Below are 25,716 nucleotides of genomic sequence, written 5' to 3' on the forward strand. Positions count from 1 at the left end.
TAGGCTACTTGCCGCCCACACAGTCAGTCAAGCGATAATTATAGAAACCAAATACCTTTTAATTTCCACAAACCCTGTGCTTTGGGAGAAGACTAAAATTGCATCCTTAAACCTTCCAAGCATTTTCAGTTTCAACATAGGCTCCACCATTCCTTGGATGATATTATCCCCCTTCTCATGTTTGCTACGCCTCATCTAGGCCTTCCTCATATCTGAAAGGTGGCGTCCATTGATTCATGGGAGACTGGAGAGGACTGAGGGACCTATTCCTGCACAAAGCTGTTTACAGCTCCTTTAGTGCTGCTTGGATAGTAGGTCTATACTTGCCAGGGGATTTCTAAGAGCCCAGTGTCCTCCCCCCCATAATTAGGCCACCCACATTCACAGTCATGCGCCTGGGATGATGTACTCTAAAGGATATCTGTGAACTCCATATTGGAAATGGCTGCTTTTCAATTAATATACCACTGAATACATTGAGCTAGCTAGCACCTTGCAGTTTTCCTTGTTTGTTGAATTGATGAGCACTGTATCTGAAGGAGAGATTCACTTTTTCATTAGCAAGTTGTTTTAGGCTATGACACAGGAATTCACTATTTATGATACACAGTCTGTGATTAACAGTTGTTAGGCTGCTATATTAATGTTCTGAAGCGTATCAATTAATAGAGACACTATACATTCACAATATAGCCTATTCAAATGCTACGGATGTGGATGACTATAGTGACCTCACTGTTTATGAAAGGCTCAGTTATGAATCATACAGGCAGCAGCCCAGCTCTTTTGATTTAATTTGTGGTCCCTTAGATATCAACGAAGTCTAATCATTCTGATGAATAGAGTGTGACACATTTAAAGTGAATTTAACCTACATTTTCAAGAACATTTCCTCAAAATCTTTTTATCCTTTGGAGAATGCAGCAAGAAAAATGCTCTGGAAAGTCCCCTCTGTAGATATGTAGTAGGCCTAAATGGTTGTATTACAAAAAATTACAATAAATGAATCATTTATTTCTCGTTCTCCAGAAGCCTGTCTCCCAGTTCTTGGAAAAATAAAACATGAATGCATGCTCATCATTTCTGATTAGACCACTTGGGCTTAATGAAATTCTGACCATTTAAATGTGTATGAGCAGTAGAGGGTGGACTTTTGAATTGAACTCAGCGTATGAATTTCACATGCTTCAATGTAAAGGTATAGGACATTCCCTCAGTGATCTTGATATCTAGATGTCACTTCATTTCCCAAAAGTTGCTGCCTCCTTCAAATCAAAATCGAATAAAATTGTATCAAATCAATCAAAATCAACATTTATTTGTCACATACATCATAAACAACAGTGAAATTCTTACGGACCCTTCCCAACAATGCAGGGAGAAAAATTTAAAAATAATAACATGAGGAATAAGTACACAATGAGTAACGATCATTTGGCTATATATACACGGGGGACCAGTACTGAGTCTATGTGCATGGGTACAAGGTAATTGAGGTAGATATGGAAATATAAGTAGAGGTAAAATGACTAGACAAAAGGATAGATTGCAGAAAGTTTGGGTAGCTGTTGGTTAACTATTTAGCAGTCTTATGGCTTTAGGGTAGAAGCTGTTCAGGGTCTTATTGGTTCCAGACTTGGTGCATCGGCACTGCTTGCAGTGCGGTAGCAGAGAGGGCAGTCTATGACTTGGGTGGCTAGAGTCTTTGACAATTTTTACGGCCTTCCTTTGACACCGCCTGGTATAGAGGTCCTGTATGGCAGGGAGCCTGGCCCCAGTAATGTACTGAGCCTTATGCACTACCCTCTGTAGCGTCTTGCGGTTGGATGCCAAACAGTTGCCATACCAAGCAGTGATGCAGCCAGTCAAGATGCTCTCAATGGTGAAGCTGTTGAACTTTTAAAGGATCTGAGGGCCCATGCTAAATCTTTTCAGTCTCCTGAGAGGGAAGATGCGCTGTCGTGCCTTCTTCACGACTGTGTTGGTATCAAGGCACAAGGCGAGACCCAAATGCAGACACAGGAGGCAGATGGTTGGAGTCTTACAATGTTTATTAATCCAAACGGGTAGGCAAGAGAATGGTCGTAGACAGGCAAAAAGGTCAAAACCAGATCAGAGTCCAGGAGGTACAAAGTGGCAGACAGGCTCGTGGTCAAGGCAGGCAGAATGGTCAGGCAGGCGCGTACAAAGTCCAGAAACAGGCAACGGTCAAAACCGGGAGGACTAGAAAAAGGAGAATGCAAAAAGAAGCAGAACGGGGAAAACGCTGGTTGACTTGGAAACCTATAAGATGAACTGGCACAGAGAGATAGAAAACACAGGGATAAATACATTGGGGAAAATAAGCGACACCTGGAGGGGGTGGAGACAATCACAAGGACAGGTGAAACAGATCAGGGCGTGACAGTTGGTGTGTGCTGACCATGTTAATTCCTGAGTGATGTGGACACCGAGGAACTTGAAGCTCTCGACTCGCTCCACTACAGCGCCATCGATGTTGATGGCAGCGTGCTCGGCCCTCCGTTTCCTGTAGTCCCTCGTCTTGCTGACTTTGAAGGAGTGGTTGTTGTCCTAGCACCTCCTCCCTATAGGCTGTCTCATCGTTGTCTGTGATCAGGCCTACCACCGTTGTTTAATCAACAAACTTAATGATGGTGTTGGAGTCGTGCATGGCCACTCAGTCATGGGTAAACAGGGAGTACAGGAGGGGACTAAGCACGCACCCCTGAGGGGCACCCGTGTTGAGGGTCAGCGTGGCGGATGTGTTGTTGCCTACCTTCACCACCTGGGGCGGCCCGTCAGGAAGTCTAGGATCCAGTTGCAGAGGGAGGTGTTCTGTCCCAGGGTCCTGAGCTTAGTGATGAGCTTGGAGGGCACTATGGTGTTGAACAATGAGCTGTAGTCGATGAACAGCATTCTCACATAGGTGCTCCTCTTGTCCAGATGGGAGAGAGCAGTGTAGAGTGCAATAGAGTTTGTTGGGGCAGTATGCGAATTGGACTGGGCGCAAGGTGTCTGGGATGATGGTGTTGATGTAAGCTCTGACCAGCCTTTCAAAGCATTTCATGGCTACAGATGTGAGTGCTACGGAGCGATAGTCATTTAGACAGGTTACCTTGGTGTTCTTGGGCACAGCGACTATGGTGGTCTGCTTTAAGCATGTAGGTATTACAGACTGGGTACGGGAATAGTTGAAAGTGTCAGTGAAGATACTTGCCCGCTGTCAGTGCATGCTTTGAGTTTGCTTCTTGGTAATCTGTGTGTGAATGTTAACCTGTTTAAAGGTCTTACTCACATCGGCTGTGGTTTCACACAGTCGTCCGGAACAACTGGTTTTCTCATATGCATGGTTCAGTGTTGCTTGCCTCGAAGCGAGCATGGAATGCATTTAGCTCAGACCATAGAAGGTATTTAGCTCCTCTGGTAGGTTCACATCATTGGGCAACTCGCGGCTGGGTTTCCCTTTGTTTTTAAAAATATATACAAAAAAATATTTAACCTTTATTTAGCTAGGCAAGTCAGTTAAGAACAAATACTTATTTACAAAGACGGCCTATACCGGCCAAACCCAGACGACGCTGGGCCAATTGTGTGCCGCCCTATGGGACTCCCAATCACAGCCGGTTGTGGTAGTTTGCATGTAGATAGTTCTTCTTGGGACAGGTCTCCGAAGTAAAATATATTTGATCTCAATAGGATTTAGATAAATTAATTAATAAACAAATATATATATGTGGTAAATATGCAAATTGTAAAGTCCTAACATGTGCTTCACAGCACTGCACAGAGTTCTGAAACTTAGTTTCCATAGACCTCTTTGGCACTCCTATGCTTCGGCTACAATGGGAGTGGTTTTCCTACCATAATGTAGCTTGTCCTCTTCTGTGTCTGGAATCAATTAAATAGCCTCTAAACACAGGCAGCGCAATTCTGATCTTTTTTTCCCCACTAATTTGATCAATCAGATCATCTCTGAAAAGATCTGATGTGAAAAGATCTGGTATGATTGGTCAAAATACCAATTAGTGGATAATAGGTCAGAATTGGGTTGCATGTGTAAAAACAGCCTATGTGAAAACTAATCATCGCTTTGTAAGCTTTTAAAACCCATAAAGCCAAATAACCTGAAAATAAACATTACCAGCTATTTTTATTCATTTGTTTCTATAGTGTCATGGGCCTATAGGCTACACGATAGTAGAAATGTTAACCTGTTCGCATGTGGAAGTTACTTAATTATCTTATGGGTGTTTCATGTGTGTGCTGCTCGCGTGTAGTCTCAATAACCAATCACACTCCAAGCTCTTGACATGCTACCCAGAGAGGGCAGGGTATAGCTACTCTTATGATGACGTATTTGGATTGACGTGCCAGTGAACGAGTGACCCCGCCAGTCCACTGCCATGCCCCTAGTTGAAACTTAAACCAATGCATTCGCTCGAGCGGAGTCGTCCTGTCTGTTGACAGAGTACGAGCGTAGCAAATAAGATTAAAACCCACTTTTTAAGTCCTGGACTAATTTGTTCGAAAACGTTATAGCTACTCTCAGAGGCTTTTGGCGTTGTCTTTGTGTGGCTAACGTTCTATGTTTGGTATCAGAGTGGAGTAGTGTGTCCACACGGAAAGAGAGGAGGATTCATTCTATTCAACCTGGGCCCCCTTCATGCAAGTGAGTTGTGCGCTTTTATTATGTATGTACAGTAGCTCGTTAGCTAGGCTAACACGTTAGCACAGTAGCTAGTTAGCATTAAATGCCACGTTAGCATACTGGATATCTCATAGTTTTACTTGTAGTTAAAGACGTCTGTGAATTTATTGTCATGCCATATAACGTCATATTACTTATTAAATAAAGTAGTACACGTTTGATTACAACGGAATTTGTTACCCAATTGTACTTGCTCGCGACGACAGGGACAAGCCGACCACTGCACTGCTGGACTTCGATTGATCGTCCTCAGTATATTGATAATTCAATGAAAAGTTGTTATTCATGCCAAACGTTAAAGTCATTATCAAGCATGACAAAGTTAGACTTGGGTGAAAGCTTTTCAGCCTAGTAAATGTTAATTTAGCTACCAATTAACTAGCTGTCAACATTTCAGGCGTAATTTGAGTTAAACCTAAAGCCAATTGTCTCTGGTAAACTACCAAGCCACTAGTTGACGTTAGTTACCCACTGTAGCTATTCAATTCAGAGGGACTTTATGTTTACATGAGCAAAGCAAGGGAAATAAACAAAAGTGAGAAGACACTAAACATCAACAAAAACATTCTCATTCTAGAAGATGGGAGAGGTTACTGTATACTATAGAGATAGCTAGAGGACTCATCTTTGTAGCTGTGCCATTATAGCGTCTGACAGCATGGGCAAATTGAAGTAGTACATTTTTCACTATTTGCTGATCACACCTGTGACACGGTTGGACATGAATCCAACAGGGTCACAAGGAGGGATCAGCCAAACAAGTTGGAAGCACTGATATACAGTGCCTTCAGAAAGTATTCACACCCCTTGACTATTTCCAAATGTTGTAGTGTTACAGCCTGAATTTCAAATGGATTAAATTGAGATTTGTGTCACTAGCCTAGACACACAATATCCTTTAATGTCAAAGTGGAATTATGTTCTTTGATTATTTTATTTTTTACAAATGAATAAAAAATAAAAATGTTTAATGTATTGAGTCAATAAGTATTCAACCCCTTTGTTATGGAAAGCCTAAATAAGTTCAGGAGTAAAACATGTCTTATTAAGTTGCATGGACTCACTCAGTGTGCAAGTGTTCAACATGATTTTTGAATGACAACCTCATCTCTGTACCCCAACATACAATTATCTGTAAGGTCCCTCGGTCAGGCAGTGAACACAGATTCAACCACAAAGACCAGGGAGGTTTTCCAATGCCTCACAAAGGGCACCTATTGGTAGATGGGTAAAAATAAAAGAAGCAGATGTTGTATATCCCTTTGAACATGGTGAAGTTATTAATTACACTTTGGATGGTGTATCGATACACCCAGTCACAACTAAGATACAGGCGTCATTCCTAACTCAGTTGCCGGAGAGGAAGGAAACCACATGAGGCCAATGGTGGCTTTGAAACGGTTAGAGTTGAAAGACTGTGATGGGAGAACTGAGGATGGATCAACAACTGTAGTTACTCCACAATACTAACCTAATTGACAGTGAAAAGAAGGAAGCTTGTCCAGAATAAAATATTCCAAATCATGCATCCTGTTTGCAATAAATTACAAAAGTAATACTGCAAAAAATGTGGCTTTTTGTCCTGAATACAAAGTGTTATGTTTTGGGCAAATACAACACATTACTGAGTACCACTCTCTATATTTTCAAGCATAGTGCTGGCTGCATCATGTTATGGGTATGCTTGTTGTCGTTAAGGACTGGGGTTTTTCAGTATAAAAAAATAAACGGTATCGAGCTATGCACAGGCAACCCACACACATTCATATAACCTGCATACACACACACACGAATAACGACACAACACAAACACACATACAGTGCATTTGGAAAGCATTCAGACCACTTCCCTTTTTCCACATTACGTTACAGCCTTATTCTAAAATGTATTTCAATAATACATTTTCCTCATCAATCTACACACAATACCCCATAATTACAAACCCCAAAAAGTTTTGACATTTTTGCAAATGTATATCAATTAACAGATACCTTATTTACATAAATATTCAGACCCTTTTGCTATGAGACTTGAAATTGAGCTCAGGTGCATCCTGTTTCCATTGATCATCCTCTACAACTTTATTGGAGTCCACCTGTGGTAAATTCAATTGATTGGACATGATTTAGACTAGAGGTCGACCGATTATGATTTTTCAACGCCGATACCGATATCGATTATTGGAGGACAAAAAAAGCCGATGACGATTTTATAAAAAAAATATTTAAAAAAAAAATATATATATATATATATATATATCCTACACACACACACACATTTTTGTAATAATGACAATTGCAACAATACTGAATGAACAATGAACACTTTTATTTTAACTTAATATAATACATAAATACACACACACACACACAGCTCTGAAGTGACAATGATACTGAAGAGTCTGCTTAGGAGACAAATACTCTCAACTGTTTGAATAAAAATAGAGTAAGTTACCTGTGATGAATGTTGAAAACAAAAACTGTAATTTCTATATGCAGGAAATCCTATTTTAATAATGGGCATGGTAAGAATTGACGACCAAAGTGCGAGTCATAATTGCCATGACACCTAGCAAAATCTGAAAAGCGGGTTCCTTCATTTATTCCATAGGATATTTTTAGATTCACTTAAAATAAGGTCTGTGTTTTGTGTAGGCTTACACCACCATGCCAATTCTATAACTGTGTAGATATCCATAGGACAAGGTAACTCTGATCAATATTGGCTAAATATAAGCGAAGATACATTTTTTTGTAGAGTGTATTTATGAAAATATGTTGACAAACGTTACCTTATCCTAGTGAGATTTACACAGGTATCAAAACGTCGAGGCGGTTTAAGCCTGCACGAAACACAGACCTTATTTGAAGTAGATCAAGACATTCTCTATGGAAGACATGAACGGTAAAATAACAAAGAAACCCCTTTCAAGTTCAGCCACAAGTTATTACAGGAATTATAACGCGTTGACTATTTCTCTCTAAACCATATACCTTTGACTAATCCGGAAACTATCAACTCGAAAACAAAACGTTTATTCCGTTCCGTATTTAACGGGTGGCATCCATGAGTCTAAATTTCCTGTTACATTGCACAACCTTCAATGTTATGTATAATTACGTAAAATTCTGGCAAATTAGTTCGCAAAGAGCCAGGCGGCCCAAACTGTTGCATATACCCTGACTCTGCGTGCAATGAACGCAAGAGAAATGACACAATTTCACCTGGTTAATATTGCCTGCTAACCTGGATTTCTTTTACCTAAATACGCAGGTTTAAAAATATATACTTGTGTATTGATTTTAAGAAAGGCATTGATGTTTATGGTTAAGTACACATTGGAGCAATGACAGTCATTGATTGATTGTTTTTATAAGATAAGTTTAATGCTAGCTAGCAATTTACCTTAGCTTACTGCATTCGCGGCACAGGCAGGCTCCTCGTGGAGTGCAATGTAATCAGTGTTAGAGCATTGGACTAGTTAACTGTAAGGTTGCAAGATTGGATCCCCCGAGCTGTCAAGGTTAAAAATCTGTCGTTCTGCCCCTGAACGAGGCAGAACGTTCCTAGGCCGTCATTGAAAATAAGACTGTGTTTTTAACTGACTTGCCTAGTTAAATAATGATTAAATAAAGGTGTAAAAAAAGAAAGAAAAAAAAGAAAATAGGCGCCCAAAAATACCGATTTCCGATTGTTATGAAAACTTGAAATCGGCCCTAATTTAGACAGGTGTGTGCCTTTCCATTTAAGGTCCAACAGTTGACACTGCATTACGGAGCAAAAACCAAGCCATGAGGTCGAAGGAATTGTCCGTACAGCTCTGAGACAGGATTGTGTTGAGGCACAGATCTGGGGAAGGGTACCAAAAAATGTCTGCAGCATTGAAGGTCCACAAGAACACAGTGGCCTCCATCATTCTTAAATGGAAGAAGTTTGGAACCGCCAAGACTCTTCCTAGAGCTGGCTGTGACACCAAACTGAGCAATCGGGGGAGAAGGGCCTTAGTCAGGGAGGTGACCAAGAACCCAATGGTCACTCTGACAGAGCTCCAGAGTTCCTCTGTGGGGGTGGAAGTACCTTCCAGAAGGACAACCATCTCTGCAGCACTCCACTAATCAGGCCTTTATGGTAGAGTGGTCAGACGGAGGCCACTCCTCAGTAAAAGGCACGACAGTCCGCTTGGAGTTTGCCAAAAGTGACCTAAAGGACTCTCAAGACCATGAGAAACAAGATTCTCTGGTCTGATGAGACCAAGATTGAACTCCTTGGCCTGAATGCCAAGCGTCACATCTGAAGGAAACCTGGCACTATCTCTACGGTGAAGCATGGTGGTGGCAGCATCATGCTGTCGGGATGTTTTTCAGCGGCAGGGACTGGGAGACGGAGCAAAGTACAGAGAGATCCTTGATGAAATCCTGCTCCAGAACGCTCAGCACCTCAGACTGGGGCGGCGGTTCACCTTCCAACAGGACAACAACCCCAAGCCCACAGCCAAGACAACGCAGGAGTGGCTTCGGGACAAGTCTCAATGTTCTTCGAGTGGCCCAGCCAGAGCCCGGACTTGAACCCGGTCGAACATTTCTGGAGAGACCTGAAAATAGCTGTGCAGCGACGCTCCCCATCCAACCTGACAGAGCTTGAGAGGATCTGCAGAGAAGAATGGGAGAAACTCCCTAAATACAGGTGTGCCAAGCTTGTAGCGTCATACCCAAGAAGACTCGAGGCTGTAATCTCTGCGAAAAGTGCTTCAACAAAGTACCGAGTAAAAGGTCTGAATACTTATGTAAATGTGATATTTCAGTTTTATTTTGAATATTTTGAGGGGGGGGAGGGGGGCGATTTAATCCGTTTTAGAATAAGGCTGTAATGTAACAATGAGGAAAAAGTCAAGGGGTCTGAATACTATCCCAAAGCGCGCGCGCACACACACACATACACTTTTGTTGCTGCTACTCTATTCTTTATTTTACTCTTATCTATCCTGATGCGTAGTCACTTTACCCTGCCTTCATGTACATATCTACCTCAATACGTCCTACCTTGATCTGGTACAGGTACTCCCTGTATATAGCTCCATTCTTGTGCGTGTTACGGTAAAGTCTACACCAGTTGTATTTGGCGCATGTGACAAATATTTACATTTTTTATTTTGTTTTAGTGGCGCAGCGGTCTAAGGCACTGCATCTCAGTGCAAGAGGCGTCACTACAGTCCCTGGTTCGAATCCAGGCTGTATCACATCCGCCGAGATTGGGAGTCCCATAGGGCGCCGGGGTAGGCCGTTATTGTAAATAAGAATTTGTTCTTAACTGACTTGCCTAGTTAAATAAATAAATAAAAAGAGTTAAACCTGGTTGTCTGCTGTCCATCAGGCACTGGGAGATGAATTCACCTTTCAGCGGAACAGTAACCTAAAAGAAGGCCAAATCTACACTGGAGTTGCTAACTAAGAAGACCGTGAATGTGCCTGAGTGGTCGCGTTACAGTTTTGACTTGAATTTACTTGACAATCTATGACAAGACCTGAAAAATGATCAACAACCAATTTGACAGAGCTTGAAGAATTTGGAAATGAATAATAGGCAAATGTTGCACAAACCAGTCCTCCATAGGAATGAATGGAATTGTAGAGTATTTCAATTTTAAATGTTTCAAGGACAATATTACGTGTTTATGTATTTTGGTGTTGTAGTGGGGACTGTAACATTAGTAAATTAGCTCTCTAAGTTCTGCAATGACTTACATGACAAGCAAAACTGCTGATGCATTACCCAATTTCGAAATTGCACCTTGTGCATTCTACTATTACAACAGTTTGGGAACCACTGCATTAAACACTACAGTATTTCATTGGCATTCAACATGGATGAACAGCATAAACAAATGTATATCAATGCACTTTTTTATTTATATACAGTGGGGAGAACAAGTATTTGATACACTGCCGATTTTGCAGGTTTTCCTACTTACAAAGCATGTAGAGGTCTGTAATTTTTATCATAGGTACACTTCAACTGTGAGAGACGGAATCTAAAACAAAAATCCAGAAAATCACATTGTATAATTTTTAAGTAATTAATTCGCATTTTATTGCATGACATAAGTATTTGATCACCTACCAACCAGTAAGAATTCCGGCTCTCACAGACCTGTTAGTTTTTCTTTAAGAAGCCCTCCTGTTCTCCACTCATTACCTGTATTAACTGCACCTGTTTGAACTCGTTACCTGTATAAAAGACACCTGTCCACACACTCAATCAAACAGACTCCAACCTCTCCACAATGGCCAAGACCAGAGAGCTGTGTAAGGACATCAGGGATAAAATTGTAGACCTGCACAAGGCTGGGATGGGCTACAGGACAATAGGTAAGCAGCTTGGTGAGAAGGCAACAACTGTTGGCGCAATTATTAGAAAATGGAAGAAGTTCAAGATGACGGTCAATCACCCTCGGTCTGGGGCTCCATGCAAGATCTCACCTCGTGGGGCATCAATGATCATGAGGAAGGTGAGGGATCAGCCCAGAACTACACAGCAGGACCTGGCCAATGACCTGAAGAGAGCTGGGACCACAGTCTCAAAGAAAACCATTAGTAACACACTACGCCGTCATGGATTAAAATCCTGCAGCGCACGCAAGGTCCCCCTGCTCAAGCCAGCGCATGTCCAGGCCCGTCTGAAGTTTGCCAATGACCATCTGGATGATCCAGAGGAGGAATTGGAGAAGGTCATGTGGTCTGATGAGACAAAAATAGAGCTTTTTGGTCTAAACTCCACTCGCCGTGTTTGGAGGAAGAAGAAGGATTAGTACAACCCCAAGAACACCATCCTAACCGTGAAGCTTGGAGGTGGAAACATCATTCTTTGGGGATGTTTTTCTGCAAAGGGGACAGGACGACTGCACCGTATTGAGGGGAGGATGGATGGGGCCATGCATCGCGAGATCTTGGCCAACAACCTCCTTCCCTCAGTAAGAGCATTGAAGATAGGTCGTGGCTGGGTCTTCCAGCATGACAACGACCCGAAACACACAGCCAGGGCAACTAAGGAGTGGCTCCGTAAGAAGCATCTCAAGGTCCTGGAGTGGCCTAGCCAGTCTCCAGACCTGAACCCAATAGAAAATCTTTGGAGGGAGCTGAAAGTCCGTATTGCCCAGTGACAGCCCCGAAACCTGAAGGATCTGGAGAAGGTCTGTATGGAGGAGTGGGCCAAAATCCCTGCTGCAGTGTGTGCAAACCTGGTCAAGAACTACAGGAAACGTATGATCTCTGTAATTGCAAACAAAGGTTTCTGTACCAAATATTAAGTTCTGCTTTTCTGATGTATCAAATACTTATGTCATGCAATAAAATGCAAATTAATTACTTAAAAATCATACAATGTGATTTTCTGGATTTTTGTTTTAGATTCCGTCTCTCACAGTTGAAGTGTACCTGTGATAAAAATTACAGACCTCTACATGCTTTGTAAGTAGGAAAACCTGCAAAATCGGCAGTGTATCAAATACTTGTTCTCCCCACTGTATGTTAGCATTCCATCTCATAAATTATGTTAACCTAAAAAGGTTTTAATTAGTGCTTATTCAACAACTGCTTGTTTGAGTTTTGGGTTTATTCAGCAGAACTACTCATTGGCACTAGTGGAACAAGCCACTATGTAGGGTGTCCAATCAAAACTGCATCTTTTGACTAATAGTAAAATATGTTACTTGTGTAGATACTTTTCTAAGAAAAGCAATGGTCCAAACCTCATGTCTCTATCATCTGTCCAAAAGTTATTGGAGTTTTTACCCTTGTATGATTGCCAAGATTAGGGCGACTAAATCATTGGAGGCCGTAAGAAGAGGGGTTAAAAATCTGGAAAATATATATTTTTGTCAGCTTGTCTCACCGTTGAGCTAGTTATCTTTCTTCTCAAATCTGGAGGACATAAAAAATATAAAGGTAAGACGGATGTTGATTTTAGTATATGCTTTTTTTAAATTGTGATTAACAAGCATATCTCTGTGAAATGTCAAAGGAGCACTGAGTGTACTGCAAGCTTTTACATTTAATTAAACTTGTGTCATGTTAATTTCTCTTTTTGCGACAACTTTGCAGACGACCACCACAACCTGTAAAATCCTCAAGTCGCTGCGACAAATGGCACCGCTCTGTCAACAGAGCTCTGTGCTTATTATCAGATGTATTAGGTTACGAAATGCAACTTTTGGGATATAATGTTAATATGTTAATAAGTCCCAACTGAGCGATTCCGAATATGAAGAATCATATTTTGTCTTGGTAAAATGTATTTTATAACATAAGTGAAATGTCATCACCAAATGTGTTTTTACTCAGGGTGGGGGTGTCCTAAAAAAATATAAAATAATCCCTCAACGTCAAATATTTTCACATGACCCTCCCCTTGTGCCCTACATGACCAAAAGTATGTGGACACCTGCTCGTCGAACATTTCATTCCAAAATCATTGGCATGAATATGGAGTTGGTCCCCCCTTTGCTGCTATAACAGCCTCTACTCTTCTGGGAATGCTTTCCACTAGATGTCATCCGCCAAACCCAGATTTGTCCGTCGGACTGCTAGATTGTGAAGCGTGATTCATCACTCCAGAGAACGTGTTTCCACTGATTCAGAGTCCACTGGCGGCAAGCTTTACACCACTCCAGCCGACATTTGTCATTGTGGATGGTGATCTTAGGCTTGTGTGCGGCTGCTCAGCCATGGAAACTCATTTCATGAAGCTCCCAACGAACAGTTCTTGTGCTGGCATTTTGGAACTCGGTAGTGATTATTGCAACCGTGGACAGATGATTTTTATGCACTTCAGCACTTGGTGGTCCTGGTCTGTGAGCTTGTGTGTCCTACCATTTTGCGGCTAAGCTGTTGCGTTTAGACATTTCCACTTCAAAATAACAGCACTTACAGTTGACCGGGGAAGCTCTAGCAGTGCAGAAATAACAATAACTAATGACCCTGTGTTGATAATCATGGATATTGACTTGACCACTTTGGCATACTTTTGTGGCATAGTCTGTCACGCATGGCTATGGGCGTAGGGCCACGGATGACACTCTCACTGCCTGTCTCTTTGCACTACGGTCAGAGCTGGCTGCAAACGATGATCAGCTAGGGGGCTATCAGATTTAACATTTTGATGCTATATTTATAATTATATCAAGTATATGCAACAAATTTTCCACCAACAGGTTTCAATATCATGGTTTGCATTTTCAACACCAGTCAAATAGGCTGTCGATTGTAACAAACAGAAAATACATCCCTCCCTACCTTGTACCCAGTATTAGAAGGCATTCTCTGAATGTCATAACTTTTAGGTGATTCGTAACAGTCTCTTTACATTCCTCAAATGCTGGAATTGTGCTGGGGGAAAAATATATATAAACGCAAAATGTTGGTCCCATGTTTCATGAGCTGAAATAAAACATCTCAGAAATGTTCCATATGCGCAAACAGCTAATTTCTCAAATGTTTACATCTGTGTTAGTGAGCATTTTTGCCTTTTGTCAAGACAATCCATCCACCTGACAGGTGTAGGATATCAAGAAGCTGATTAAACTGCATGATCATTACACAGGTGCACTTTGTACTGGGGACAATAAAAGGCCACTAAAATGTGCAGTTTTGTCACACAACACAATTCCACAGATGTCTTAAGTTTTGTGGGAGTGTGCAATTGGCATGCTGACTGCAGGAATCTCCACCAGATCTGTTGGCAGATCATTTTTATGTTCCTTTCTCTACCATAAGCTGCCTACAACTTAATTTTAGAGAATTTGGTAGTTCGTCCAACCGGCCTCACAACCACAGGCCACGTTTTAATTTTATGTGGTATGATTGCAAGTTAGCCTATTACAGATCTGGACAAACAATCCACCTACCGCTATTGTCACTATGAATGGTCAATAGAGGGCAGGATAGACAGTTGGATTGGACTATATTGACCTGTGGTATAGTAAGCGCACGGAAAAGCGTAGTGCCTAAGGAAAGTACCTTGATAGGGGAGGTGCAAGCAAGGAGATAAGGAAGTTGGGCTAGGATGGAAGAAAATGTATCGTAAAACCTACAAAATGGTGAATATAAACCAGTGAAAAGAATGCACTACTCTCCCCTGTGATCAAAATATATATATATACACTGCTCAAAAAAATAAAGGGAACACTTATACAACACAATGTAACTCCAAGTCAATCACACTTCTGTGAAATCAAACTGTCCACTTAGGAAGCAACACTGATTGATAATAAATTTCACATGCTGTTGTGCAAATGGAATAGACAAAAGGTGGAAATTATAGGCAATTAGCAAGACACCCCCAATAAAGGAGTGGTTCTGCAGGTGGTGACCACAGACCACTTCTCAGTTCCTATGCTTCCTGGCTGATGTTTTGGTCACTTTTGAATGCTGGCGGTGCTTGCATGAGACGGAGTCTACAACCCACACAAGTGGCTCAGGTAGTGCAGCTCATCCAGGATGGCACATCAATGCGAGCTGTGGCAAGAAGGTTTGCTGTGTCTGTCAGCGTAGTGTCCAGAGCATGGAGGCGCTACCAGGAGACAGGCCAGTACATCAGGAGACGTGGAGGAGGCCGTAGGAGGGCAACAACCCAGCAGCAGGACCGCTACCTCCGCCTTTGTGCATGGAGGAGCACTGCCAGAGCCCTGCAAAATGACCTCCAGCAGGCCACAAATATATATATATACATATACACACAACTCATCCCAAGAGCACCAAAAAAAAATTGGACCCCCCCCACCACCAATTTAGAACTGTCCCTATTTCGCTGGTACCTTTCTTGTACATGTAGCCACCACAGATTTGTTAAATGTATGTGATCATAAGTCTTACGCAATGTGTTGCAAATGGCTTCTTCTGTTCTGTATTGCAGGTCAGGTGTACCTTCTCAAGGCCACTGCTGCAAGGGCCATATATACTCATGGAAACACTGCCGGAGGCACCATAGGGGTGCAGTGGATAACCAAGCTTTGAGAATGACCTGAAGACAAGTTAAAACACAATAATCACCCAAAGAACTATTGAGGGCTAGAATGTTCATTAATTGTTGTGTTTAGCTTTTTTGGCTTTTTTTGTTTGCTCCGTTAATATATTCTCGGAAAACCTGAGGAGTAACTAATTGGTGGAACTCTAACCTGCCCGAACAAGTTATTCACAGCCGTGTTGATTTAAAATAATATATATACCACCAACAACAACAAGAAACACCCGTGAAAAGTCTCTACGATGGCCGCAGAAGGATATCAGTACAGGGCACTTTATGATTACAAGAAGGAGCGAGAGGAGGACATTGACCTCCATGTGGGGGACATCTTAACAGTGACCAAAGGGACCCTGGTGGCCCTAGGGTACAGCGACGGCCTGGAGGAAAGGCCAGAGGACATTGGCTGGCTGCCTGGCTTTAATGAGACCACTCAGGAAAAGGGAGACTTTCCAGGGACATATGTGGAGTTCATTGGGAAGAAGAGGATCTCTCCTCCTACTCCCAAGCCGAGACCCCCCAGACCCTTACCCGTGGCCCCGGGCTCCTCCATGGCTGACTCTGGTGATGAACTAGGTGAGTGATAAACAGTCTGAGCCTTCTTCAACCGAACCCCAATACAAGGTTTCTGGGACCTGGTATTGGGATGCAGTTGTAATTTGTACAGTACAAAACAATGTTCACATTGTAAACAAAAAAACTAAACAGAAACAATTCAAACATTTCACACTGCATGGGTAAAATGTTGAGCTGGGTGATATAGACACAAATCCATATCATGATACATTTACTGAATTATCACTAACGATAAATTGAATGATAAGTTGGTACATTAATGTCCACCATAGTAATTTATGTTTTACCTTAAAACTACTACTACTGCTTTGAATATTTTATCTATCAATTGTCCAATTAACAAAAAACATATTAGAAAACGTATTTATTTGGTCTGTCGATCATTTTCGGTTATCATCCCAGCTCTTTATAATTTTTTTTTACATGCCCTACAAACCCCATTGCAGGTTTTGTTTGAATAGGCCCTCTTTTCTCCTGCGTTAACAATCAGTTGCTGAAACAAAATGCCAAACCAAAGGCTAATCCACGATAGGTTTGCAGGCAGCCAAACTGACATGTAATCTTGCTGTAGAGGTGGTGGATTGGTTCATCCTTCACATAGACTAAACTCTTGTTAACATTACCACTGAGTTTTAGATAGCCCTTACAAACCCCTTTGTTGGATTTAATCGAAAATACTTTTAAACCCACAAAGCAAATCCAGATGGTCGGCTGCTTTGCAAATACCCTACCCCTTACATTTCAATCGTCCCTCAGTGGTATGCTTTTTTTTGAAAGCACTTGAAAGACTCAACCCTGATGTTATAACATTGCATTTTATTCACAGAACTTCACATTTGTGTTGGATGGACCTTGTGCATTACTGCATTTGTGACATTTCAGACTTTGTTCCTTCACCATTTGAGAATCTGTGTGTGGAAGCCATTTGGTCAAACCACAGTAGTAATTCAACCCATTGGGCTCACTTCATGGTTCCATTTACACTCTCTGCTCCAGGGTAGTATTGTGTTGCACATGGTTGTGTTGTAGCTAGGACACACATAAGATTGTAGACGCCTCATATTGAAATCATATAAGATAAAAAGTTATGGATTCCAATGCCTAACCTTTATTAGATTTGTTCTCTCCCCACGTCAAATAGATCCCCAAAAACATCTATGTAAGAGACCAAAGCAAACAATGCCTGATTTATGTTAACTTTATGTTGTGTTGGATGCATTTGCTGAGGCAATCCATTTGGCTATCTACAAAGTATTAGCCAATTCTATCTCTTGTCTAGTATTATCCTATCTCTTCTTAGAAGATTGGACATTCGAACTACTGCCCAGTTTATTGCTAACTTGGTTAGCAGATGTGCGTCACAGATCTCTACGTATCCATCCTTCAATTAGGGCCTGTGGAAACCTGTTGCCTTGGAGTTGGAAAAAAGCAGAGGTGTTTTCAAGCCGCAGTAATTGCAGAGAACCTAACATTTACAAAATTAAGGGTCCACACGATTGTCACAATCATGTTTTTTTTTTTGTCCCTCTTCTTTCATCATAGAGAATGGGTAAATTACATTTTGCTTTTTTTTTTTTTATGTTGCCTACCTGGCTGTATGCTTTTTGGTCACGCTGAATGGAACGATTGCATCCTGTGAAGTTTCCAATTATGATTTGTTAGGAAGTGATGATTGCTAAACGGTTTACTACAATGTTTACTAAACGTCAGATTGGTGTAGCCTACGCGCCAACGTTTGCAAGGGAGCCATTTCCTTGACAGTTTATTTCTTTACATTAAGCCCAAGCAAGTCAGTTGACATTTTTTCCTTTTTGTTTCGGTCCCAGCGTCAAACACTAGCTGAGAAAGGGGACTCGCATGGTGGGACTACAATGATATCTTTGATAACAAGTGGCAGTGCTCACATAGCCCCACTGAATGCTAACCAGGGCCGGAGGACAATGGGGCTTGGCTCCGGTCCAGTGCATTGTGGTGCTGCGCAGCACCTGGTACCAGCCCAGTGGTTGGACTGCTGGACAACTCCTCTTTGAAACTCCTCCTGGCCAGCATCGAGAAAATATTTAATTTTGCTGTAGGCACAATTATTATTTTTTTACCGTCATGCTATTTTCTACTGACTGATCCACGTTAAATAAATGGGCCAGATCTGAACTGGAAGCCTGTCTGTTTGCATTGGGTATATTTTTGGGGAGATTATTTTGGCCTGGCTAAGAAAATCTGTCATTCTGACCTTTTGTAATCTGTTTTTTTTGTTGATATTCCGCTAACAAAAGATGACGAGAGTCATCTTCGTGTTGTGGAAAAGCCTCAAGTCAACGCGATTGCATATCACACCTTTTGAAATGTCATTTTTTTGTCATGTTTAAAAAAAAAAATGTAAATTTATTTACCTATTATTAAACCAAAACAACCCGTGCTGTTTCAGGCAACACCGACACAATTCTATATGGTCACTCGAGGCTACAAGACTTTGTAAGTAGAAAGACATGCATCTTTAAAGATGCTGTGGCGTATATTCAGGCTCTCTGACTTAGCGTAGATCTGTCAGCTCACCTATACAACAGGCTCTGGTGGCCTGGTTTCCATTTCCTGTCCTTTGTGGTGCGATTGTGAAATTCTTTAGCTGGGGCTTGCAGGGTGAGCGAGGAGCCATATGTGAAGGGGACATGTGGTGAATGGGCATGACTGTGGTTGAGTGGCAGCGCTGAGCCCAGAGCAAGTGTGAATGTAGCACCAGGAGAAGAAAAGTCTCTGTCACGGGAAGGGGGAGAGAGTGCTTGAGGCTGGGAGGGAGAAGTGTGGGAGGGAAGGGGCTGGGGAACGGGATTGGTGAGCTGAGTGATCAGGGCTGCAGGCTGGCTGGTGAGAAAGGAGAGGGGCTGGGAAGCGTGGAGACTAACTAAGGCCTGGGGAGGCTAAGGGGCTGAGGAGGGCTCTGGGCTGGTTCGAGTCTTGTTGCTTCAGAGTGTGATTTATTGCCTGCCACTGAGGGATCTGGCAGATCCCCTCTTTCTTCCTTTCCTCCAGTGCTTCAGCTTTTTTCCTCTCACCCTCCTCTTTTTAAAAAAAATGTTTTGATAATGTTCTTTGAGTCGGTCCCTGCTGAGAGGGTGGGAGGGAGGAGAGCGTAGGCTTGGAAAGGGGCCTCTGCTCTCACTGAGCCACAGGGGTTTACTTCAGAGCAGCAGATGTGGATAGAGGGAAAGAACGATTGAGGGCTGGGCCGGGCTTGGAGAAGCATTCCGGTTCATTCCAGCTCCCAGTCTTTTTAAAACACCAGCATGCTGCTGCTCCTTTCCTAGGCCTCTCAACTGAGTCATTTACCCAGCCAGCCAGCTTTGAAAAGAGAACCTTCACTCTGGGCCTGAAAACCACTGAGAAGAAGGAAGCGTCACTTTCAGTTCACAACTTCCATTCACTTATTTTGTCTGGCTGGCTCGAACCAGAAAATCTTCCTACTAACTCCTCCCTTGTAGAACATTTTAAACAGTGTTTGATGTGATCCTGGTGTTGTGAGGCCATTTTATGCAGCTGAGGTTGTTTATTGTGTGACAAAACGGCGCACTAGAATGTCCCTCTGGTTTATAACCAGCCATACTTGTGTCTGAGTTTTCTTTGTCACCACCAGCCTAGTGGTGGGGACCAGCTGACAATAGTGCTGACTACTGTCGTCATTCAATTGGATAGCCCATTGATAACATAGCATATTCTAACCGCAATTCAATTGTGAAATCTCTCACATTCCAATTGCCTCCCACTGACAACGTTTGAATAATGTGCGATGGTTGATAGCTTGCCTATAGGTAAAAAAAAAAACATCTGTTATGTGCTTTATTGCAGACGGTGTGGCCAAAGCCACATTTCTGCTTCGTGTGTATGCAGCTATTAGCACACCATAAATACCATAGTGTATATAGACAAACAAAATAAGAATAACTATTCAAACTATACAGGAGCTTCTCATGTAAATCATATCGCACGTAATGCTGAACACTTGATTTAATGAAACGATTCACAAATGTGTGGACATTTTAAATGCCTTTTTAATTTTCAACAACAAAGGCCTAATTCTTGCAGGGACATGTGGCTTTGGAGAGCCATTGTCTTTACCCTGTACCATTCAGAGGGGGGTATGTCGTGTAGATGTGTCCCACACTACCTACGGTGGTTCGGAAATAAGAGATTGTAATCTACATCCGCCTCTTTACACTGCAAAAATATGTGTCATGGGGTGTGTGTCGTCAAACTAGTGTAGTGTAAAGTAGAGCCCAACCGATTTATCGGTTGACCGACATTATCAGCTGATATTATCCTTTTACGGATGTATTTGTATCTCAACATTTAATCCACCGAAAGGACTGATAGAAAAAATGTGAAGAGAACACTTTGGGGGGGGGGGCAGTTCATAGAATTTTACAATTGTGCGCCGCTCTATGGGACTCCAAATCACGCCCAGATGTGATACAGCCTGGATTTGAACCAGGGACTGTAATGACGCCTCTTGCACAGAGATGCAGTGCCTTAGACAGCTGCGTCCGTGTGTGTGTGTGTGAGTGTTAACTATTTAACTACTAGAATGCTTAAGGTCGCAAATTTTTTAAATATTGGCTATCACTATCGATATCGGGTTTGTTTTGGCAAGGAAAATATCAGATATCAGTATCGGCCAAAAATGTAATATCGTTGCATCACTACTAAATACCAATACATTGAAAATGTGTCATGTCGTTGAGCTTAGGCTTCAGTGCCTATGCACATTTTTTGCTGGAATCAGTGCAGTTTATTCTCCTTTCGCTAGGGTAACATATTGTGGCGCACAATTGGCCGGGTTTTGCCAGGGTAGGCCATCGTTGTAAAATAAGAATTTATTCTTAAACTGTTTTCTTCTATTAAAGAATTGTCCCTTTCTAGTGCTTCAAAGTGTTATGTGGTGCTTAAGTTAATGTTCTTTCCTCAAATGTAAGAAATCAGCTTTCTGATTGAAAGCATTTTTTTTTGGTTGCTATAATAATACAAATATTTGCAGATATATTGGTTTTCTGCAAATATTTCCACTTTAAAAATTGGTATAGGATCCTAAAATTGGATATTGGTTGGCTCTAGGGTTAAGTTCTATGTTTATGATTCACACTGGCTTTTATCAGTCTCAACAGTTTCTCAGAATGTTCTTCGAAATGGTTGAAGTAAATTCTGCCAAACTGATTGTTCCCCAACAAGTCCCTACATAGGCACATAGGCTACGTGCTCCGTCTTGCTCAAGGAAATATTTGATGCCGTTATTGTCCCGGATTCTTATCAAAGTAGGCCTACAAGTTTGTCATTCTTTGGAGACAATTTCCCTCTCACGTTCAACTTAAAGGGAATGGTGGTAACCTAAATGCTCAGACACCGGTAGGATTGTCAAAGTACTTAGCACCCCTGAATAGATAGTGTCGGCAGTCAATCTCTTTTGTGTTCACACAGCAGACACCTTGGAAGTGGGAAGGCACTCAGCCTTGTTAAAATACTCCAAACCAGAAGTTGGCAGTAGTGTTTTTTTACAGTGCTAACAGGCAGCTGTTTCATGGAAACGAGCTAATCCATTGTGACTTAATTCTTAATGTAATTACTAGCAACAGTGCTGTTTGTGCCATCATTCTTTTAACAAACTTTGCATCTGCACTGTTCAAATAAATGTGTTTTTGCTAAATATTCAGTAGACATTGTTAAAAGTTGTCCTTGTGCATGGAGTTGTATGATTTATTTAACTTTGCAATCATTGTTTTTTTGTTGACATTTCCAAGTGACAAATCGGAGTCTCAGAATCACTCTGTTACCGTGGATTTATTTCCAAACACCTTTTTTTGACATGCATGCTTATCAGATGTAAGTCACCTTATCTTTTCTCTAAGACTGCATTTTATCAGCCTATTTCTAAGCGCAAACTCATGCCTTTTCTTAGCTAGGATGCTGTGGTGGCTGTTTTGGAACTGTGTAGTTGGTCATGCTTTTATACATGTGAATGTGCACGATGTGGACAGACAGTTTGCAACGTAGTAGTGCAGGCTAAAGTGACCGTTTGTGACGCAGACAAAAAGGAAGAGCGCGAGAGAATGAGAGGAGAGGGCGCTTTACTCTGAGAACTACGCCTGTACAGTATTAAAGTAGAGAGAATAGTTAGCATGTAGGAGAGGGAAGGGGGTTTTGTATCCAGCCGCTAAGAGTAAACAGTAATAAAGTTAGCCCCATTTGTAGCTGTACCAAAGAGAAGCTCAGGAATAAGAGGGAGAGAATGAGGAGAGTGAATAAGTACACTCTGCCTGCATAGCTGGAGATTTAGATAATGTAGAAATCTTATTGTCGTGGACAAATTAGTGCTCGGCCAAAGAGCATTGCTGTATTGAGCTGTTTTTCTGAAGGAGAATTGCTGCCTCGTTCTACAAAGAATGCACACTTTCCCTTAAACCAGGCATGGAGTGGTTGGGGTGGTAGGCAGGTGGTTGCTCCATGTTCAAATATGCCTTTATTATATGGAGCCTATGATAGATGGCCATACCCCCTCTAAAGTCAAAGACCCAACTAACTCACAATTCAAGTAGTTACAATGTGCCCGCTGGAATAGTTTACTCTAATGTGGTGGGAACTCAATAGAGCTGAAGGCAGCTGTGGTATAGTCGGGGTGGTAATGGCGCCCCTTTGGTGGAGGGGGGCACACAGACTGCACTGATTTGTGGCGTTGTGATGAATCAGTAGAATTGTACTAAGTGCTGATTGCATTAACTTGGGGCACAATGCCAGCAGGACAAATGGATGCACGGTGAAAGGGAACTGAATGGTGACTGTTTCACACACACTGTGTTGGGTCATCTGTGCTGTAGTTGACTACTTTACACATTTGATTCCCCCGTTTTTATTTTGAAGATGTGGTATTTTGTTTATTCTAAATGTAGCCTTTATGTTGGTTTATGCTACTCATGTAGTAGGTCAGTATAATGACAAGTATTACAGTCGAAAAAGAATGTGAAAGTCACACCTATAGGGTTTTATATGATTATTCTGCATCTAGACTTTACACTCTGGGGTTTCCCCCTACATGCTAAGTGCATATCAGGCCATCAAATTAGAGCTGATCACATTCAAACACCAAAGCACAAAACGCACAGAACTTCATTTGAGGGCAACAATCAAACCTATCCACATTGTAATTTGATTTATCTTTTTAAAACCCCCAGCAAACTGCTCTTGGCCCGGCAGCATTCCAGTAAAAGGCCTGTTTTTATGGGCATGTGTGCATGAGAGCGTGCACATGTGAGTTTCATTACTTGATCGCCTCTAGAGACTGGAGTCTGAATTGGCAAATCTTATTACTGGAGGCGAAGCATGTCTGCGAGCAGGATTAGACAGCGGGAGAGCGAGAGAGGGAGGGGGATAGAGGTGAAGGAAGGAAAGAGAAGATGTGAGAGAGATGTAAAATATGCCAAACATCAGTAAAAGGAATGTGTACCATGGTGAGAGCCAGCCTCACGTTGAGAGAGGGGGTGTGGAGTTCTATAATGATCCAAAGGGGACTTATTGCGCCCAGGCCCCTATGCTGATACCTCAGCCCATAATGCATACTGTGGCTGCCATTGACTGTGATTAGGTTGCACACTTTGGGGAATATTCAGAGGTGGAAACTTTCCGTGGGAAGTAACGGAAATATATGCAAATGAATATTAATACCATTTAAATGTAGATGTTTTTTGCATTGGATATAAACTCAGCAAAAAAATAAACGTCCTCTCACTGTCAACTGCGTTTTTTTTCAGCGAACTTAACGTGTAAATATTTGTATGAGCATAACAAGATTCAACAACTGAGACATAAACTGAACAAGTTCCACAGACGTGACTAACAGAAATTGAATAATGTGTCCCTGAACAAAGGGGGGTCAAAATCAAAGTAAGTCAGTATCTGGTGTGGCCACCAGCTGCATTAAGTACTGCAGTGCATCTCCTCATGGACTGCACCAGATTTGTCAGTTCTTGCTGTGAGATGTTACCCCACTCTTCCACCAAGGCACCTGCAAGTTTCCAGACATTTCTGGGGGGAATGGCATTGTCATGCTGGAGGGTCAGGATGAGCCTGCAGGAAGGGTACCACATGAGGGAGGAGGTTGTCTTCCCTGTAACGCACAGCATTGATATTGAGCTTGTTGCCATTGCAGGCAGTCTCATGATGCTGTGACATACCGCCGCAGACCATGACGGACCCTCCACTTCCAAATCGATCCCGCTCCAGAGTACAGGCCTCGGTGTAACGCTCATTCCTTCGATGATAAACGTGAATCCGACCATCACCCCTGGTGAGACAAAATCACAACTCGTCAGTGAAGAGCACTTTTTGACAGTCCTGTCTGGTCCAGCGACAGTGGGTTTGTGCCCATAGGCGACGTTGTTGCCTGTGATGTCTGGTGAGGACCTGCCTTACAACAGGTCTGCAAGCCCTCAGACCAGCCTCTCAGCCTATTGCAGACAGTCTGAGCACTGATGGAGGGATTGTGCGTTCCTGGTGAAACTCGGGCAGTTGTTGCCATCCTGTACCTGTCCCCCAGGTGTGTTGATCGGATGTACCAATCCTGTGCAGGTGTTGTTACACGTGGTCTGCCGCTGCGAGGACAATCAGCTGTCCCCTAGCGTCAAGAGGTTAAACCCTTTACAATGAAGATCTGTGAAGTTATTTGGATTTTTACAAATTATCTTGAAAGACATGGTCCTGAAAAAGGTCCGTTTCTTTTTTTTGCTGAGTTTATTTACCATATCATATGGAGACAGAAACATAAACCTTTTACCTTATCATAAGTAGACATAATTGCAAATGATTAAATCCTTCCAATAGATATAAAAAACAAAAACAATTTAGTTACGAATTTAACTTTTAAATGAGTTGACTCTTCACATGGGATGATTTCACTGAACAACAAAAGAAAGGGCATATTGAATGATCCCCAATGATCCATCACATCTCCCAAAAACGTTTTCAACACATCTATCTGTAAAATGATAGTCTACAAACTAAAGCTTTGGTTGTCTTCCTCAGGCTTCCATGTCTTCTCCCTGGACCTCCTCAATGTCCATCAGACTCTGGGGCCTCATCTTCACTGTCACTTTCCAACCTTGTTGAGGTCGGCTCGTTGTCAGGCTCAAAAAGCCTCAAATTTGCCTGGATGGCCACCAATTTTTCAACCCTTGTATTGGTCAGCCTGTTGCGTGCTTTGGTGTGTGTGTTCCCAAACAAGGACCAGTTGCGCTCTGAGGTGGCTGATGTTGGTGGGATTTGGAGGATGAATGCGGCAACAGGGGAAAGAGCCTCAGATCCACAAAGTCCCTTCCACCAGGTGGATGATGAGATATGTTGGCACGACTGCCATATTGCATCTCCTTCCCAAAGCTCTTGCTTG

General features: G+C 42.2%; 1 protein-coding gene across 3 annotated transcripts in view; it reads left to right on the forward strand.

Moving 5' to 3' along the window:
- Window positions 1–4,427: 4,427 nt before the first annotated feature.
- pik3r1 (phosphoinositide-3-kinase, regulatory subunit 1 (alpha)) overlaps window positions 4,428–25,716 on the forward strand; it is a 55,742-nt gene continuing 34,453 nt past the window's right edge. Inside the window, exons 1-2 of one of the 3 annotated variants that reach the window (XM_071350835.1) lie at window positions 4,428–4,669; window positions 15,615–16,298. In XM_071350835.1, coding sequence (XP_071206936.1) covers window positions 15,968–16,298 — 331 coding nt within the window. In that variant the 5' untranslated portion in view covers window positions 4,428–4,669; window positions 15,615–15,967. The remainder of the gene's footprint in view (window positions 4,670–15,614; window positions 16,299–25,716) is intronic. The other 2 variants (XM_071350836.1, XM_071350837.1) reach the window with 2 other exon arrangements.

The sequence above is a fragment of the Salvelinus alpinus genome, chromosome 18 (genome assembly GCF_045679555.1).
Source record: "Salvelinus alpinus chromosome 18, SLU_Salpinus.1, whole genome shotgun sequence".
In the NCBI taxonomy this organism is placed as follows: Eukaryota; Metazoa; Chordata; class Actinopteri; order Salmoniformes; family Salmonidae; genus Salvelinus; species Salvelinus alpinus.